The sequence below is a fragment of the Oncorhynchus gorbuscha genome, linkage group LG14, assembly GCF_021184085.1.
Source record: "Oncorhynchus gorbuscha isolate QuinsamMale2020 ecotype Even-year linkage group LG14, OgorEven_v1.0, whole genome shotgun sequence".
In the NCBI taxonomy this organism is placed as follows: Eukaryota; Metazoa; Chordata; class Actinopteri; order Salmoniformes; family Salmonidae; genus Oncorhynchus; species Oncorhynchus gorbuscha.
The window spans coordinates 29,137,469-29,157,794 of NC_060186.1; the positions used below are offsets into that span (position 1 = coordinate 29,137,469).

The 20,326-nt window shown below is 42.8% G+C and overlaps 1 protein-coding gene across 3 annotated transcripts in view; it reads left to right on the forward strand.

The window, feature by feature from the left end:
- Nucleotides 1–1,428: 1,428 nt before the first annotated feature.
- The window catches only part of LOC123994756 (Krueppel-like factor 5), a 27,473-nt gene continuing 8,575 nt past the window's right edge, over nt 1,429–20,326 (forward strand). Inside the window, exons 1-4 of one of the 3 annotated variants that reach the window (XM_046297718.1) lie at nt 1,429–1,725; nt 10,796–11,717; nt 12,008–12,067; nt 16,384–16,529. In XM_046297718.1, the coding sequence (XP_046153674.1) occupies nt 1,588–1,725; nt 10,796–11,717; nt 12,008–12,067; nt 16,384–16,487 (1,224 nt within the window). In that variant the 5' untranslated portion in view covers nt 1,429–1,587 and the 3' untranslated portion in view covers nt 16,488–16,529. Of the gene's footprint in view, nt 1,726–7,817; nt 7,983–10,795; nt 11,718–12,007; nt 12,068–16,383; nt 16,530–20,326 lie in introns of those variants that run through there. The other 2 variants (XM_046297717.1, XM_046297719.1) reach the window with 2 other exon arrangements.

Sequence of the window (20,326 nt, forward strand, 5' to 3'; positions counted from 1 at the left end):
CACACACACACACACACACACACACACACACACACACACACACACACACACACACACACACACACACACACACACACACACACACACACACACAATTAAAGTGGTTGACCTGGTTTCACCTTTGTCTAACTCCAAGATTTAGAAAGATGCTCACCATTGAATTTAGCTGCTGTAACCTGATAAAACTACAATACATACTATGACCGTACATTATTATGCATAGACATTACTTTATGAGGTGTGTAGTCAGTGTACAACACATGCCATTATGCTGTGTATGTAGCCTTGTTGGTATTTGCATAATTCATTTACCTGGACAGACATTGGTTTCCCAGACAGAGAGAACATGGTGGACCCTTATTTACCTATAATTTTGATATTAAATCATGCACCTGTCTGGAGATGCAGTAGATAGAGGACTTACCTGTACAGTAGGATGATGCCTTTACCTAGTGACAGCCAAACAAAGTTAACTGAATTCCCGTTACTTAGTCGCCTCTTACCCGAGTTACTCTCATGCCTGTATAACTTCTTACCATATGTATCCCTGGTTCTATTCCAAGTCTAATCCAAGTCTTGGCTTAGACTTCGGGGCGGCAGGTAGGCTAGTGGTTAGAGCCTAGTGGTTAGAGCGTTGGACCATTAACTGAAAGGTTGCTGCGTCTAATCCCCGAGCTGACAAGGTAAAAATCTGTCGTTCTGCCCCTGAACAAGGCAGTTAACCCACTGTTCCTGGTAGGCCGTCATTGTAAATAAGAATTTGTTCTTAACTGACTTGCCTAGTTAAGTAAAAGTTATCGTTTAAAAAAAATGTGTGCCTCTTGTATCATGTTTATATCAGAACCGTGCCAGTATTTACATCAAGTCCAAGATTACGGTGTTCGAATTCTAAAGCACAAGAATGCCAATCTACCACTATTATGACGCAATATAAACACTATCCATTTCTAAGACCGGGTCTGTTCTCACAGGAACTATGTTACATTTATCTGAGTCCTGAAGCGGACATTTTCTAGTCCTGTTTTAGATCATATTTTCTATTTTCGATCATTAATATGTTGTGGCAGCCAGTTCATTTATTTACTATGATTCGGGTTTCACTGCCTTTTCTCTTCCTACTGAAATACACACACAAACCCTCAGGGACACAAACGTGTGTGCCTGCGTTTGTGTGAGTGCGCTTGTGTGTGAAATATCTACGTTATAACTGGGCTATATGCTGTTTATGAACTAAAAACCATGCTTGTTCTTCCAACATCATCCCCCCTTTCTCTCTCCTTCTCCATTATGTAGTTTCCTCATCACCCACGTGAAAAACACCTACGGCACAGGTGATTGGGGTAGAGGACACTCCCTCGCTTGAATTGGCTAATGTTTTTGTCAATCATGAATTCCAGGTCTCACTTGGCTTACTTGAGCGCAGGTAAAATGACTTGTGAGCCAGTGAGGGATTTGGAATTACTGCGCGCACCTGGACCCGACAGCGACGCGCTTATCACGCAACAGTTGCCAAATCTATATGTACTTTACATAAGTCATATTTATAAAGGAAGCGCTATTTGAATACGTTTTATCGGAGAGATAACTATGGCAACTAGTGTAGGACTGGCCATGAATCCTCCACACACAGATGAGAGGGCTGTTTTCACGCAGCTGAAGCCTGTGCGGATGTCTGGAGCCGACGGCGCAGAAGACTCGTCCGTGTTCGAGGAAGTGAAACCCGCGGTGAGAATGACATGTTAGCCCAGTGGAGGTAGCCCAGGTGCGGCCAGGGGCTCCACCGTGTTCCGCCCTTCTCCTCCTGGTTCATATTATGTAGTCAGTTGAACAGTGGGACACTCCCACTCAAGAAATAGTCTCAATGCGAAAACTGTAGAAGTGAATCGTTCCATTCAGGTGTCCTTCGCTTATCTAAAATCACAATAAACCTATTCGTATCATGCATAACAGTGAATAACGTTTTTTATTGTTCTTGGGAGAAAGAGAACATGTAGGCCTATTCAATACACAGGATTGTCCATATTCCAAAAAGGTTAGCCTATGGAAAAAAAGCCTATGGCATTGTTACCCAGGCGTTACTCGACGCAAGCACGATTGTTGCTCGACGCAAGCACGAATGTTGTTGAATAGGCCTACAAATTGATTCCGATTTTTTTATGTTAAAGATTTGTCAATCTGTTCATTATAAATTCATATTTTTCCTGCGTTGCATTCGTTTGAAGATTATTTTTATAAATATATGTATTTATTTAGCTGGCACTTTATCGACAACGAACGAAGTGTGCAATAGAATAGGGTTTAACGTGAATAATTTGACTTAGCTCTGCGGGAAACAGGATCGATCAAGGTGCAAGTAAACTGTATAATATAATTTAACACATCGACAAAATATTTTCTTATGGTTCAAGACCAAACGGATTAATTATACCCTTAATTTGGCCACGTTTTTCTTATACATATGTCCATATTATTATTACTAATATTTGTCCGCATTTGCACATGCAGTGCCACATACTCCACGTTCTCAGTAGATTCTCACCCATCATATTGTGGGTTCTTTATTGTGCATTTGCCTTGCAATGATCTGTCTTTCCTGCTTATTTTAAGAGGGTGTGTGTGAGGTGTACCCCAGATCCCGACCCCCACCTGCAGGTAGTTCAGTTCCCCTTCTGGTGTCGTGTTTCCCCAGCAACATCTGGCTCAATCTCAACCGCTGAACGGCGGTTGAACGGCGGCATCCATCAACGTCCACTTACCGTTGATGGAGATCACTTTAGAATTGACAGCAATTAATTGATGTGGATTTATGTTATCATATATAGCCCCTGGTGTGTTTAACCTAGTTATGATTGTCATTTACTGTCTTTCTTCATGGTTGGATTGAGGCTAATGATATATTTAATAGGAATATGGCCCGTTTCATTCCAGACAATATTGCAATCAAAAGTTCGAGAAGTATAGTTTTACTTTTTGAAATGGAACTTATGAAGTCGATTAAGTTACTATTCATTATTAGTAATTAACATGGCACCACTGTATCAACAAGAGAGGGCACTGTCATTAGGCTAGTTTCTCTAATATATGCCCACATTCCCTAAAGGACAGGGCACTGGGTTCATATGAACTAAATATAGGGCCATTTTTCCCTCAGAGACATGTCTTTGTGTCGTATAGGAATTGATGCTTCAAGGCAGTCTAATGATGTCGCCTTTTCCCTGCACTGAAGATTCTTACATGTTCTTTCCTCGGCTATTAACGTTCCTTTGGACAAATCTGGCCGATAAAGAACCTTTGAGTTAAGTGTGAGGTTGTTGAAGGGGCATCTATGATTCTTCAGAACTCTAAAGGGGATCTGGAATGTATGTGTCCCTTTCATAGCCGTTCATCCGCGTTAACGAACTCAAATCAGAGGTTATTTGTCCCATGCTTCGTAAAACAACAGGTGTAGTCTAACAGAGAAATGCCTTTACTCACCGGTCCTTTTCCAACAATGCAGAGTTAAAGGCAAATATTCAAATAGAAATAGAGATGAGGATACACAGCGAACAACAGTAACGAGTTCAAATAGCACGGCTATATACAGGGAGTACTAGTACCGAGTCGATGTGCGAGGTAATTGAGGTAGCTATGTAGAACTAGTGTTGATTTTTCCGTGTAACACTTCTAGTGTTGATTCAAGTGTTAAATGAACACTGTAAAAGGTTCAATTAAGACTCTTGTGTGGTTAAATAACCCCACTGTTGGTGTTAATAACCAGAGTTGTACCAAAACCACGGCCATCATTATCATCTTTCCTAACATGCTCTGTTGCAGGATGGTTTTCAGAATTGTTAGATTTGTATCTATATTTTTGCGTGTACATTTATTCATGAATTGATCTTATGCTACTCACATATAAATAACATATCTTTTTTTTCTAAACTATTACGTGGACTCATTGTACCCGTTACTGAAATGGTTGTTTCAGTTGAGATGTTTAATGTAGTCTCATATCTCAGTCTTCCTAACACTGGCAGACCTAAAAGAACATATCTAAATGTCAGATATCCCGACTCTGGCTGGATTCCAATAGGATTTACACATCACTTAGCAAACCATCATAATATGACTTGCAGGCCTGATGTGACCTGTAAACTATGAGTTTCAGGCCACTGTATTAGGGTAAAACGAGGCCATTAAACCATATTTTGAGGGCCTAGGAATTTCTGTCTCGAATTTGAGATTTATTCATTTTAATGACAACATATTCACTTAGGATTCCACTTGGTGAATGCACACATGACTAAACATGAATTAATGCAGCAACCATTACTCTGTCACTAGCAAACACAGTCACGGGTGGTTCTGGTAATGCTAAAATTCACTTGAAAGGCATCCTGTGAAATATTTCAATAAGGCTTAAAACCCTAAAGCAAGGCTATTAAAATCCGGTCCTGGAGGGCTGAATTATTTATGGTTTGGGATATTTGTATGGTTCCTCAAAGAACTGTGGTCCTTCTGTAGCTCAGTTGGTAGAGCATGGCGCTTGTAACGCCAGGGTAGTGGGTTCGATTCCCGGGACCACCCATACGTAGAATGTATGCACACATGACTGTAAGTCGCTTTGGATAAAAGCGTCCGCTAAATGGCATATATTATTATTATTATTATATTATAACTATCCAATTCATGGTTCTTCAGAGACCCTAAAATGGTTCCCGTATGGCATCGCTCTCAAGAACCTTATTTGGTTCCAACTAGCGCCTTCATCTTTAAGACTGTGGCCATGCCTGTCATGACAGCAGTATGCAGTTAGACCTGTCTGTACAGGGCCCTGCTCTATTTGGTTTGTCCTGCCACATATACCAAACGCTATCATGGAAGAGGATTACAATAGAAATAACTTGTCAACTTTCTTGTGTTTATCCTCAATGATTCTTAATCATTTAGTATGTGTACCTTGTTTTAAATGATCAAATAAACGTAACAAAAAAAACTAGGGCGCTTATCCCTAATCTATCTCTATACTGCTTGGGGCAGGAGGTGGGTGATACAATACCAAGCTAGGCAAAGTAACTGCAGGCCAAGGGAGAAAGGCTGATGGATGAGCCTATGTTTCCCGGTAGTTGGCTACTCTTGTGAACCTCCAGTCACTGTGGTTGAATGTGCTCAAGTCAAAAGGGTTTTCCAATGACCTTATCTGATCTAACGAAGCACTGCAGATTCGTTGTGTAAAGACCTACAGAATGTTTACATAGCTGTTACAATGTCTCTGGTTGCACTGGCGTCATTTAGTTACATGGGATTTGTAGATATATCGGTGTAGTTACCTGTAACTGCATAGTAATTACAGAGGAATTAAGGACATTTTGAGGCAGAATTTAGACCTATCTTTCTTCATTCCCCGAGGTTGTTTTAGGCCACAGTCAGACTTAAACAGGTCACTTTAGAGACAGAATTTAGACATATCTTTCTTCATTCCCCGAGGTTGTTTTAGGCCACAGTCAGACTTAAACAGGTAACTTTAGAGACAGAATTTAGACATATCTTTCTTCATTCCCCGAGGTTGTTTTAGGCCACAGTCAGACTTAAACAGGTAACTTTAGAGGCAGAATTTATAGACATTTTTCAGATAGTCAGTGGCGTTTAGTTTGACTAGCCATTTGACTGCAAATGCAATACAGCCCATTTGCATCGGGTCTACAGGTCTACCCCATTCTCCAACAGTCACCTCTGGCACACATCCATATAACTACACTAGCTAGTGAAAGGAAACCAAAAGTGTTTGGAGGGAACGGTGTATTACTTTTTAAATGAATCCGTTTCATTCATAGATACGTTTATGTTTATCTGTGTGTTGTATATATTCTATCCAGCATGTGTTTTTATCTCATACTTTTAGACTAGATCCGTCAGAATCTTGAGAAGTGGACATTTGATTTTGAGCAGGAGATTTGTGCTGCGTCTCATTGAGATGAGAGGTGAGTTGTATTGTGGGTAAACAAAGCACCAGGGAGTTGCACCAACAGGGGCGATGCTGGGGGGTGTTTCCCCACGAACAGCCATTCAATGGTACGCTCCAGTGCCTTATCATCATAGTGGGCCACAGATCAGCTCTCTGTAGTAAGTACACTAGATGCTTGATACTAGACATGATAGACTTACAGTGCCTGCCTACCAACTGCAGGGCATCGACTTTACCATGACCACGGTGAATGCTCATTGAAAGCTTTTAGCTTCCCCGGTGTTCTGTTGTTTGCTGTGTTATAGATTACTTTTTCTCCTTGCTATTCTCTTTGCGTAAAATGTAGTTTGGTTAACTGATTGATTTGAATGCTGCGTGTTTCCAGCCTGCTGTGGCATCCTTCTCCAAAACCAACTGAATCCTTCGTGGCTCCATGAAGGTTTACAGTGTAGACAAGTATAACCACTCACTTGTGTATTGATTCGTCTCTCGTCTCTCTGTATGGGTTTTTTGTGTTATTATCCCCTGTCAATAAACAGACTGTAAATGGCCAGACTAATGCTACACTGCCAGTCAAACTCTTTGGCCAGACTACACATGGTCATTACCAGTCACAGTGGTTTCCTATATGTCTCAATACTCATACTCCATGGCCAGTCTAAACAAGTCACAGCGCTTTGACTTTCTTTGACCAGACTCTAGGTCACCACCAGTCAACAGCAGTGGTTGAAAAACGACCCAATTGCTATACTTGAGTAAAAGTAAAGATACCTTAATAGAAATATTACTCGAGTAAAAGTCTATCAACGTTTTTGGTTTTAAGCATAGTTCAGTATCAAAAGTAAATGTAATTGTAAAAAATATACTTAAGTATCAAAAGTCAAAAGTATAAGTCATTTCAAATTGCTTATATTAAGCAAACCATGTCGTTTTTGTTACGGATAGCCAGGGGCACACTCCGACATAATTTCAAAATGAAGCGTTTATGTTTAGTGAGTCTGCCAGATCAGAGGCAGTAGGGATGACCAGGTATGTTCTCTTGATAAGTGCTTAAATTAGACAATTCTTTGGTCCTGCTAAACATTCAAAATGTAATGAGTACTTTTCGTGTCAGGACAAATGTATGGAGTAAAAAGTATATTATTTTCTTTAGAAATGTAGTGAAGTGCTCAAAAATAGTAAAATAAAGTACAGGTACCCCATAAAAGTAGTACTTTAAAGTGTTTTTACTTAAGTATTTTACACTACTGGTCAGCAGTCTAAGTCTGGGTTTCCCAAACTCGATCCTGGGGTGCCCTCTGGGTACACATTTAGTTTTTGTGCCCTAGGGAAAACACAAAACATGCGCCAGGACTGAGTTCAGGAAACCTCAACAATACTCATATGACACTACATTATTTTTCACAAACCAAGATGACTGACTGTCCTCAAAGTGACGGTCCTAAAAAAGCCAAAACAACACGTCTTATCATCATGCCAGTAGCCATAAAACATCATTTCAGTATCAAAGGTTCTCTCTCTCTCTCTCTCTCTCTCTCTCTCTCTCTCTCTCTCTCTCTCTCTCTCTCTCTCTCTCTCTCTCTCTCTCTCTCTCTCTCTCTCTCTCTCTCTCTCTCTCTCTCTCTCTCTCTCTCTCTCTCTCTCTCTCTCTCTCTCTCTCTCTCTCTCTCTCTCTCTCTCTCTCTCTCTCTCTCTCTCTCTCTCTCTCTCTCTCTCTCTCTCTCTCTCTCTCTCTCTCTCTCTCTCTCTCTCTCTCTCTCTCTCTCCCTCGCTCCCTCCCTCCCTCCCCATGGCTATCAGTGATCGTTTATGGAGATGATCCCAGGAAACATACACACCATTTCCTAACCCACTGTTCCCCAGGCACTGTGGATGTTGATTAAGGCAGCCCTCTGCACCTCTCTGATTCTCTCTGATTCAGAGGGGTTGGGTCAAATGCGGAAGACACATTTCAGGTATTTCCCTTTAATAAAGGATCATTATTGAGGAGACAGGACCATTTGTCTGTGGGATATCCTGACCCCTGACTTCTGAGCAGGTAAGGAGGAGGATAGTCTATTGGCCACAAGGAACTCTTGAGTGGTGTTGTTGGATGCTGATTTGGATATTAGTTGCAGATAGATTTGCATGGCTAACGATGGTCTGAAAGGCATTTTTATTGCATTATCGTATTGTTGGACAGCATAGTTGCTATAGTTACTCATAGTTAACCTTGGTGACTTGGTATGAAATGTGACATTAGTCATCTTTCATTGCACAGTATTGACTTGGCTGGTATTTTGACTTTAGTTTAATATCTAAACTAAATATCTGAACTCAAAATCACAGTCATGGTCATGGACCTTAAGTGTGTAAACCCCCCTGGGTGCATCCCAAATGGCACCCTGTATTCCCTACATAGTGCACTACTTTTGGCCAGCCCTATGGGCCCTGTACTACGTAGGGAATAGGGTGCCATTCGGGACGTGGACCCTGACTCTACTCCATAACCCAGAAAAGAGCTGATAAGAAGTTGGCTCTTTTCTTCTCTTCCCTCCTCTTCTCTGTTATCTGGGCTTTGGCGTGTAGCAGTTGTCTGGTCTACAATCATTAACAGACTCAGTCTTGGGCCAGGGTTTAGTGGTACTCCATTCTTCTTCTGACACAAAGGGGATGGACAGAAGAGGGGGAACAGGGGGAGATGTGGCGAGAGGGTTAAGAAAAGAAGGAGAGGAACCAGGGTGGTGTTCATTTAAACACACAGCAGAAAAAGTTTAGCAACAGAAAATGAACATTTCTTATTGTAGTCTCTCCCTATATCAATATGTTTTCTTCCATTTGTTGCCTAATGAACAGGATCCAGGGCACTCAGGCCAAGTGGAGGCTGCTGAGGGGAGGATGGCTCATAATAATGGCTGGAACAGAGCAAATTAAATGGCATCAAACAGGAGGAAGAGAGTCCTGTGTTTTAATGTATTTAATATCATTCCACTGATTCCGCTCCAGTCAATACCATGAGCCCGTCCTCCCAAATTAAGGCGCCACCAACCCCCTGTGCTCAGGCCAGAGGGGTGAGCACTGCCAAGGGCGCTGGGTTAGCCTGCCTGCCAGCACCCAAATAACACAAGACCCGTTTGTGCCCTGTCCTGAAAAGGAGCAGCTTCAAACAGGAGGAGCTCTCAATACACATAGAAAGAAGCCATTTTCCAGTTAAATACTTGGTTTTACATTTCAGTTTCTCTCCCTGGTCAGATTGCACTGATGTCAGAAGGGGCTGTGGGGCAGAGGTGCTTGAGAGAGACGGTGGGGTTCACTAGTGATAAATGGCCCATTATATTCTGGAGGCGCACACACGCACACACAGACACACACTCACACACAGGTTGAAGTGACCATAAAGCGATAGCCCTTCAAGAGTGTGTGTATAAAAACACATCAACACTGGGGTTGCTAGGGAAGAGATTGGGAAATATATAATGCAGCCAGTGTTGACATAGCTGGCACTTCAAATAGCTGTGGAGGTATAATAGGCCTGATGAAATGTCCTCTCCCCTTCATTGTACCTGCTGTTGGGTTAGCCATTATGTACAGCTGGATAGAGCCTCAATATATCAACAGCTCATTGAATCATTTGTACACAACCAATTGGCTGGGCTTTGCCTTGGATTGGCTCTTTGTGCTCCAGTGTTTGGCCTCAGTAACTCATAGAACCAACAGTGGTGTGTTTGAGTTGCAGCACATTTGATTTAGGCTACAGTTCTTTATTTAGCTGGCATTCATTTGTAACTTTCCTAGTAAAATAGTACTATCTTAATAAGTCCTCTTTTTGCTTCTTGGGATTCGTTTTAACAAGCCCTTAGGTACAACATGGTATCTAAATGAAAAGCTAGTCCATCATCTAGAGTTACAATGGGCTGATGGTTTGGTTTGGAGAACTTTCAGGTTTTTCTCTTTCAATCTATCATCTCTTTCATCTCTCGCTCCCTCTCCCTCTGTAATCTGAAATGATCTAGCTGTCCCATGACATCTCTGGTAGAATCAAATGAGTTCTCTCTGTTTCTATTTATAATTGACAGCGGAGGCAGTGTAGTGTTTGTGTTCGCTCCTTCTTTCTCATGCCCTCACCTTTGTTTTGTCTGTTTACTTAGCGAGCACTGCACCCTGCACAGACATGTCCTGTAGGGCTGGCAGAGGGCTAAGTAAGCCATGGATAGATCATTTCAGAAGAGAGAGATGATAAATGAAAGAGAAAAACATTTCAAAAACAGACAGGGCCGGGCCTCAACAGCCACTCTCTAGTAGTTAGAGCGCAATTGTTTCTGGTGGCTTTCCCGCCGCCAAAGGACAAACGCCACGCATTGTGTCTACTTTGAAATGTTTTCCCTTTTAAGTTACCTTTGTGGCAGCACACATTTAAGGCAGTCTTTCCATGTGTCTTCCACTCCATCGTTCCCTCCCTTCCTCTGATTCGTCCACGGTGGTGAGCTCCATTGGTAGGTTGGAATGTGAGGAATGGAAGGGAGAGAGGTTGGATGCTGGGAGGAAGAGAGTCCTGGTACCACCAGTTCTCCTGGCGTCTCTCTCTAACTGACACACACCCAGACAGACGGAGACATTAGAGACAGATACCCCCTCCATCCCCCTCTGTGCCATGTCACTTCCACCTTTACACCAACACAATCCCACATAGTGACAGAATCAATAAAGAGCAACTACGGGTTTAGCTGAGAGGGTTTTTTAAAGGAATTGAATGAAAACGTGAATTCGTACCCCAAACAAGAGACTCATCCTAGATGCACGAGTGCCTACCTTTTCAACTTTGGCTCTGTATTGAAACACGACTCACTCTCTCTTCCTTCTCGCTCTCTCTAGATCCGGTTGGAGATGGAGAAATACCTCTCCCAGACCCCAGGCAGCCCCCTCATCCCTCCCTCCATGGCCCCCACAGACAAGAAGAACCGCAGAGAGAGCGCCTCGTTGGTGGACGAGTACTTCTCAGAGGAGAAGCCCAACACGGCCCCATACAGCGTCAACATCAACCTCATCCTCCCCAACACCACCCACCTCCGCACTGGCCTGTACCGGCCCAACAAGCCTAACCAGCAGCACCACCAGGCCCACCAAAATCACCTACTCCAACACATCAAGACAGAGCCGGGTGTGGATGTGCCAGTGCCCTGCTCCATACAGACCATCCAGACCTTGCCTGACTTCACGTCTGTCTTCAGCATGCCCCAGACCGTCAACACCATGTTTATCAAACCCGACATGGCTGCCGGTGGCCACCCAGTTTCAGACACACACACAGAGCTGTACATTGGCCCCCAGAAACCACAGGTCTACCAGATGCCTGTTCCTGTCAGTGGAGCTGACCTCACAATGACCCTCTCCCACAGCAGCCAACCAGGGACCGGCGGAGCCAGCAACGGTAGAACCATGATAAACCTGAACAGCGTCTCCTTGACGACGGTGGGTCACGGCGGTGGTGACTCGTCGTTTGCGATGCCGGAGCATTTCTATCACCACCACACCACCGCATCGCCCCAGTCCCAGCCCCACAGCCTACCTCCCTCACCCCCCAACTCCCAGCCGGGTAGTCCTGAGAACCAGGCAGAGCTGCTCACCCCTCCTCCCCCCTACCAGGCCTCCACGAGGCTGGGATTGAAGGTCACCCAGATGTCCCACCACTCCATGCTCATGGCCCATGGACAGGGGGTGCTGACGGGACCCAGGTACAACCGACGGAACAACCCAGAGCTGGAGAAGAGACGGATCCACTTCTGTGACTTCCCAGGTGAGCCCCCTGATACTGGATGGATGGAAAGGAAAGGGGGATACTGGAAGAATGAATGAATGAATGAATGAATGCTCCCAAAGTGCCCTCTTGGTCATTGAAAGAGATACTTTGCAAAAGGCTAATGTGCTAAAGACTAAACCGTGTATGGTCACAGATACAGGAGATGAGGTTCATGATTCTGTTAGTTTGCTTACCGAGACATGGTGAAATGAAATAGCGTAGAGGTCAATGTTGAATACTGCTCCATGGTCAGTGCAGTGACACTAACATCTCTTTTCCCTTTGTAGGCTGCACCAAGGTTTACACAAAGAGCTCTCACTTGAAAGCACACCAAAGGACACACACCGGTAAGAAAGAGTAACTTCCTCTATACACTTACACCAATAGAAACACAGACACGGACATACGCACATGTACAGTACTGAATAAGGAGAGCATCATGAGACTATTGGCTATGTTAAAGGCTTGAGAGCAAAGCAAAAACATGGAGGCACTACGGACGGAGGAAAGAAGAGAGACAGATGGGAGAAAGAGAGAGAGAGAGAGAGAGAGAGAGAGAGAGAGAGAGAGAGAGAGAGAGAGAGAGAGAGAGAGAGAGAGAGAGAGAGAGAGAGAGAGAGGAGAGGGTGTTCTGAACTTTCTTAACAGATGTTTTCTTATTGTGCTAATGCATGCCCGTACAAGCCACAGCAGGTTTCCCCCAGCCCAGAGAAACAGAGAGGAATGAAGGGAGGGAGAAAACACAGTTGTGGTTGACTGGGCCAAAACCTGTTCCTCCTGCTTTTCACTCCCTATTCAGAGAAAAGAGGGGAGGAGCAGGGGAGGGAGAAAAGAGGGGAGGGAGCTGGGATAACGAAGAGAGAGGGAGCTGGGATACCGAAGAGAGAGAAGCAGTTTCGATGTAGTCACTTCTGTAAATGGACACCTCTGGCTGACAATTTTAGGCATTACTCATTCAGAGGATGAGCGTCAGAACAGAATGAAGATACGGTAGAATCTGTTGGATGCCATGATAGAACGTATCCAAGCTCTGAGTAGCCTACAATCTGATTTCACTCTCAGTCATCCAACCAGTCAATGATATACCTGGGGCTGTATGGCATGTCTATCCTAAATCAGCCCTCCCTCTCTGAGTCTCCTGATACATGCGGCTTCAGGTCGCTCACACGTCTTGGGAACTACTAAGTCTAGATACTAGATACTTAGCCATGTGGCCTCTTCTTTTGTAAATATTTTCTTTTCAAATATGGCCTATTGTGTGTGTGTGTGTATGTATGTCTGCGTTGCGTGTGTGTGTGTGTGTGTGTGTGTGTGTGTGTGTGTGTGTGTGTGTGTGTGTGTGTGTGTGTGTGTGTGTGTGTGTGTGTGTGTGTGTGTGTGTGTGTGTGTGTGTGTGTGTGTGTGTGACTGAGACATACCTCGCTGTTCACCATGTACAGATGTCTCTTTTGTCTCTGAGATATTTTCTGCTGCATTTACCCACTTCAGAAGTATCTGCTGTATTCTAGTCAAGGCCTGTCCTATATAACTACTGCTGTACACACCTTTTCTGTTCATATACTGTCCATACTGTCTATATAACCATCATATACAGTACCAGTCAACAGTTTGGACACACCTAATCATTACAGGGTTTTTCTTTATTTGTACTATTTTCAACATTGTACTGTGGAATAATAGTGAACACATCAAAACTATAAAAGAACACTTATGGAATCATGTAGTAACCAAAAAACAGTTAAACATATATTAAATATATTTTATATTTGAGATTCTTCAAAGTAGCCACCCTTTGCACACTCTTGGTATTCTCTCAACCAGCTTCGTGAGGTAGTCACCTGGAATGCATTTCAATTAACAGGAGTGCCTTGTTTCATGTTAATTTGTGGACTTCCTTTCCTTCTTAATGGGTTTTAGCCAATCAGTTGTGTTGTGACAAGGTAGAGGCGGTATACAGAAGTCAGCCCTATTCGGTAAAAGACCAAGTCCATATTATGCCAAGAACAGCTCAAATAAGCACAGAGAAACGACAGTCCATCATTATTTTAAGACATGAAGGTCAGCCAATCAGGAATATTGAAAGAAAGTTTCTTCAAGTACAGTCGCAAAAACCATCAAGCGCTATGATGAAACTGGCTCTCATGAGGACCGCCACAGGAAAGGAATACCCAGCGTTACCTCTGCTGCAGAGGATAAATTCATTAGAGTTACCAGCCTCAGATTGCAGCCCATTTGAGATGCACACGTTGTCTGTTTCAGGAGAGATCAGCTGATGATAATCTAGTGCCATCGATGGTTGCAATATTATATTATATTGTTATTGGATTCTATTCTATTCCAATAGGGAACATTCTGTAGGTTACCCGTTAGCATGTCCATTGTCACACAATGAAAGGTGCGAAAACCCATAATAATGTGTTTCCGTGGCTGAGTTGATGAGCAGATTTGGGCCATCAGTTGATTGACAGATGTAGGCCTACTGTAGAATGATAAACCTTCCTCCAGTGTGGATGCTGACCCACGTTTTATAGTTGGGCTATGGGTGATTTGTCGATATAGTTCTGGTCTTTGGTGCGGATTGTAAGCCTGTATTGTGTTTGATTTTGTAAAGCTGTCAAGATGTTTATGCATTTGAGCCTATACAAAAACGATTTTGTTGAGCTGACCCTTTTCTTTGATGTGTAAATTATTAGACTATTCTTTTTTTAACGTCTTGAAAACATTTAAATAAACGTCATTAACTTGTGGGCCTAATTTAGGCTCAGGCTGGTCACTAGATCTCCCAGCACTCATGAGGATGAGGCGGAGCGCGCTGCCTAGACCACTGAGCTCAGGAAGTTCCCAATGCTCTAGCAAGCACTAAGAATGCTATGAATACTGATGATACTCGAGCACGTCGTTTTTTATTGTTTCGTTGTAAGCCTTCCCCAAACCATAGCCCTAACCTTACGCACTGGGAGTAAAACTGTTAACCTTTGAGCTGTTTCTGTTTCAACCACGTGGAATGAGTGCATTGAAAGTAGACGTTCCTCCACGAGTCAAATGGCAGTGGGCTTGATTCGAACCCGACTCGGGCATTTAAAAAAAAAACATATATAAAATACTTTGACAACCCTGTTTGTAAGCTTTTAAATGGTATCCAAATTCAACCGTTTATTTTTTTTCCAGTCAAGAAGACATGGAAATACAAAATGGGTCAAGTTTGAGGACCTCGAACTCCTAAACGGTTTGGCATTCAAGTCCAAAAAGTGACTTCCTGACCACTTTTAGTATGGGCAAATATGTATACAAAGTGATGTTCAAATCAATAGGGGTGAGGTCAAAAATGGATTGAAATCCAATGGAAAGACCTATTTGTCACCTGATTCTACATGTAAAATCAGTGCGCTCTCAGTTTTGCAAATCATGTTCGCAGGTGTAAGTACTCTTGGCAAGCAAATGGTATTGGTGTGTCTGAGCCGAGTAGCCTACAGTACTACAGTGCATTGGGAAGTATTCAGACCCCTTTCCTTTCTCTACATTGTATTACGTTACAGCCTTATTCTAAAATGGAGGAAATAAAACATGTTCCTCATCCATCTACACACAATACCCCATAATGACATTTTTGCAAAAGTCTAAAAAAACAACAACAATTGATTGGACATGATTTGGAAAGGCACACCTGTCTATATAAGGTTCCACAGTTGGCAGTGCATATCAGAGCAAAAACCAAGCCATGAGGTCGAAGGAATTGTCCGTAGAGCTCAGAAACAGGATTGTGTCGAGGCACAGATCTGGGGAAGGGTACAAAAAATGTCTGCAGCATCGAAGGTCCCCAAGAACACTGGCCTCCATCATTCTTCAGTTGAAGAAGTTTGGAACCAGCAAGACTTTTCCTAGAGCTGAGCAATGGGGGAGAAGGGCCTTGGTCTGGGAGGTGACCAAGAACCCGATGATCACTCTGACAGAGCTCCAGAGTTCCTCTGTGGAGATGGAAGAACCTTCCAGAAGGACAACCATCTCTGCAGTACTCCACCAATCAGGCCTTTATGGTAGAGTGGCCAGAAGGTCAAAGAATAAAGTCAAAAATAAAGTCAAAATAAACCAAATAATAAGTCAGTTTGAATGACAATGAGGGGAAGCGCTGTTACAGTGGAGGACAGAGGAGCCTCTTAAAGAAGAAGTTACAGGTCTGTGAGAGCCAGAAATCTTGCTTGTTTGTAGGTGACCAAATACTTATTTTCCACCATAATTTGCAAATAAATTCCTAAAAAACCCTACAATGTGATATTCTGGATTTTTTTTCTCTCATTTTGTCTGTCATAGTTGAAGTGTACCTATGATGAAAATTACAGGCCTCTCTCATATTTTTAAGTGGGAGAACTTGCACAATTGGTGGCTGACTAAATACTTGTTTGCCCCACTGTACATACGCTCCTATTCAAACACACACACGGACACACATGTAAATAGTGCCTCACATGCAGTCAAACAGTTGTTTGATTCCTTGATGTCCTTTGTTTTTGATTGTTTTTTTTCTGTTTGTTCTCCTTCATTTTTCTCTTTTGATCATTTTGTTGGTTATTGGTGCATTGGGGGATAGTGGGTTGGGGATGGGGAGTGAAGGGAGAGGAGTCTTTTTTAATTAGATTTTTGTGTGTGTGGGGGGGGGGTCTTGGAGGGTTGGTGTCCTGGCAGTTTGGGCCGGTGGCCAATCGAACATCTCTGGAGAGACCTGAAAATACCTGTGCAGCAACGCTCCCCATCCAACCTGACAGAGCTTGAGAGGATCTTCAGAGAAGAATGGGAGAAACTCCCCAAATACAGGTGTGCCAAGCTTATAGCGTCAAGAAAACTCGAGGCTGTAAATACTTCCAAAGGTGCTTCAGCAAAGTACTGAGTAAAGGGTCTGAATACTTATGGAATTGTGATATTTCAGTATTTTTTATATACATTTTAATTAAATCTGTTTTTGCTTTGTTGTTATGGGATATCGTGTGCAGATTGATGAGGGAGAAATAAACAATTGAATCCATGTTAGAATAAGGCTGTAACATAACAAAATGTGGGGAAAGTCAAGGGGCCTGAATACTTTACGAATGACTGTATGTTGCTGATGAGGCCCCCCGCCCTCTTAACAAACAGAAACAGTTTATAAAGCTGCGAAGCTCACAAAGGATGTCCTGTGGATGGTTTATGGGCTTCACAGAGAGTTGGGACTGTTTGCTGTCTTTCAGTAAAACCCGATAGGCACCATCATAAAACAGACAATGGCCCTTCAGGAGAGAAGAGTGTGCTTGTGTGTGTGTGTGTGTGCGCGCGAGTATGTGTTCTACGTACGTGCATTTGAAACGCGTGCATGTGTATGTGGCAATGTTAGGCTGATAAAAACTCAACCGTTGCACAACTGCCACCTGACCAAATAGCTGAAGTGTATTATTGTGATGCTGTCAGTTAAACAGCTCCCTTATCTAGGCCTCAGCAACATTCACAGTATCACAGCCCTAACCTGTGTTTTGGAGAACAACCAATTGCACTTGAGCCTCTGTTAGCTTGTTTAGAGATCAAATCAGACAACGTGTGCATTTCAAATGGCACCATATTCCCTATATAGTACAATACTTTTGAGCTCTATGGGCCCTTTTTAAAAGTACTGCACTAAATAGGGAACAGTGTGTGATTTGGGAAGCAGACAACATGTTTGATCTGTGGGCCTGTATGTGCAGGGCTATCTCATTATTTTGTTTACATAATAATGGCAAGGATGGAGAGGCGATGCTTTTGACCCAGAGATGAGAGCAGAGCTAGACTGAACTCAAATACACTCCCCAAAACACCTTACCCTCCACCCCTGGCCCCTCTCACCCAATGCCCCCATGACCCTCTGGGCCCCTGCTTCAGTAGTGATTGTCAATTAGCTGTTTTTAATGAGTAATACTCTCGATCTAATCAGTACTCATGGCATCCTCCCTTACAACAACAAAAACATGTGAAATGTGTAGTTGAAATGGCTGTTTTTGCAAGTTGAGCTTAAGTTATGTTAACACCACCTTCTCTCATGTGAGGAGAAGAGCATGTTTTCACCTCACGGGAGAAGAGCATGTTTTCACCTCACGGGAGAAGAGCATGTTTTCACCTCACATTAGAAGAGCATGTTTTCACCTCACAGGAGAAGAGCATGTTTTCACCTCACAGGAGAAGAGCATGTTTTCACCTCACATTAGAAGAGCATGTTTTCACCTCACGGGAGAAGAGCATGTTTTTACCTCACGGGAGAAGAGCATGTTTTCACCTCACGGGAGAAGAGCATGTTTTCACCTCACGGGAGAAGAGCATGTTTTCACCTCACATTAGAAGAGCATGTTTTCACCTCACGGGAGAAGAGCATGTTTTTACCTCACGGGAGAAGAGCGTGTTTTCACCTCACGGGAGAAGAGCATGTTTTCACCTCATGGGAGAAGAGCATGTTTTCACCTCACGGGAGAAGAGCATGTTTTCACCTCACAGGAGAAGAGCATGTTTTCACCTCACAGGAGAGGAGCATGTTTTCACCTCACAGGAGAGGAGCATGTTTTCACCTCACAGGAGAAGAGCATGCTTTCACCTCACAGGAGAAGAGCATGCTTTCACCTCACGGGAGAAGAGCATGTTTTCACCTCACAGGAGAAGAGCATGTTTTCACCTCACAGGAGAGGAGCATGTTTTCACCTCACAGGAGAAGAGCATGTTTTCACCTCACAGGAGAAGAGCATGCTTTCACCTCACAGGAGAAGAGCATGCTTTCACCTCACGGGAGAAGAGCATGTTTTCACCTCACAGGAGAAGAGCATGTTTTCACCTCACAGGAGAGGAGCATGTTTTCACCTCACAGGAGAGGAGCATGTTTTCACCTCACAGGAGAAGAGCATGTTTTCACCTCACGGGAGAAGAGCATGTTTTTAAGGTCCAAGATTTTAAGGTCCACCCTGTTAAGTGAACTGAACTGTGTTAATATAGTGAAACTGCACCTTTTAAAACATTTGTTTCAAAAGAAACATTGAACATCTAATAGTCAAATCACAGGGTAAAAGCAGCTGAGCTGGTTCTTTTGGGTCATTTTCTGGTGTTTTGCTGTGGAAAACTGAACGGGTCGAGCATAAAGCATCAACCCTGTTACCCATAGATCGACAGGCTAGAAATGTTTTAAACAATTGACATTCGAAATCCTTACTGTATTTGTCACTTAAAAGGCCCTTAAAATAGTCAATAGAAAATGTGTTTTCATTAAGTTGATCGTTGCTCTAGCCATCCATGCACTGCTTTGGAGTCTTATTTAGAAAGATACTCATAACTCTAGAGCTACAGTTTTGTGTCCTTTCAGGCTCTTTCTCTTTCTGTCCCCTTGGGGAAACATTTTCCTGTGTGTCAACATCACAATCTTATCAAAGCTGACATTTAGTATCCATTCAACATGAGTTTACGCTGAACCCATATAATACTCTCTCTGAGTGAATAGCCAGATGTTGGTAGGAGATGTACCTGCTTTAACATGCCCACTGATGTGTGTGTACAGTGTGTTCACCACACCCTGTTGAAGACATCACTGCCAACACAGTTGTGAAATAAAAGGAAAATAGCGAAAGGAAGAATAGTCTACAACGCTCATCTCTTTCTCAAAATGACTGTACAGGATATTCTACTCTCTCTCTCTCTATATGTATATATATTCAATTTGACTTTATTGACATGGCAAGTGCATTATTACTTACATTGTCAAAGTATACATATCGGAAAAATAAAAATATAGATTTATATATAAATAAATGGTGGGACCAACAGCAATAATAATAGTATGTGTTGTCACGGCAGATTTCCTCCTCTTCCTCTGAAGAGGTGAAACAAGGATCGGACCAATATGCAGCGTAAAATTTGCAGTGTAAAATTTGATGTCTCTTTTTTCTATTTGAATGAGGAGGGGGTATTGGCCCAATTCTGCTCTACATGCGTTATTTGGAGGTTTTTTTTGCACTTGCAATTACAGTCTTGCAAAATTGGATGTTTGTCCCATTTGGTAAATTAATTATTAGAGATTGGACCCCATACTTCACTGCCATATAGAGCAATTGGTTCTATAACTGAGTGAAAAAGTTTGAGCCAGATTCTAATTGGAATTTCGATTTTGATGTTCCTTTTAATGGCATAGAATGCTCTTCTTGCTTCGTCTCTCAGCTCATTCACAGCCATGTGAAAGCTACCTGTGTTGCTGATATTTAATCTTAGATATGTGTAGTTTTTGGTGTGTTCTAATAGAACTGTGTCCAAATATAATTTATATTTGTCATCCTTTATTTCCGGGCCTTTTTTGGAATATCATTATATATATATTTATTTTTGGTCAGAGCCCAGGTTTGACAGAACCTGTGAAGATGATCTAGGTGCTGCTGTAACCCCTCTTTAGTGGGAGACAGCAGCACCAGGTCATCTGCGTACAGCAGACACTTGATTTCAGTGTTGTGTAGGGTGATACCAGGTGCTGCCGATTCTTCTAATGTTTTTGCCAATTAATTAATGAATGTAGATGTTAAATACTGTTGGACTTATTGGGTAGCCCTGTTTCACTCCCCGTCCCTGAGAGAAGAAGTCTG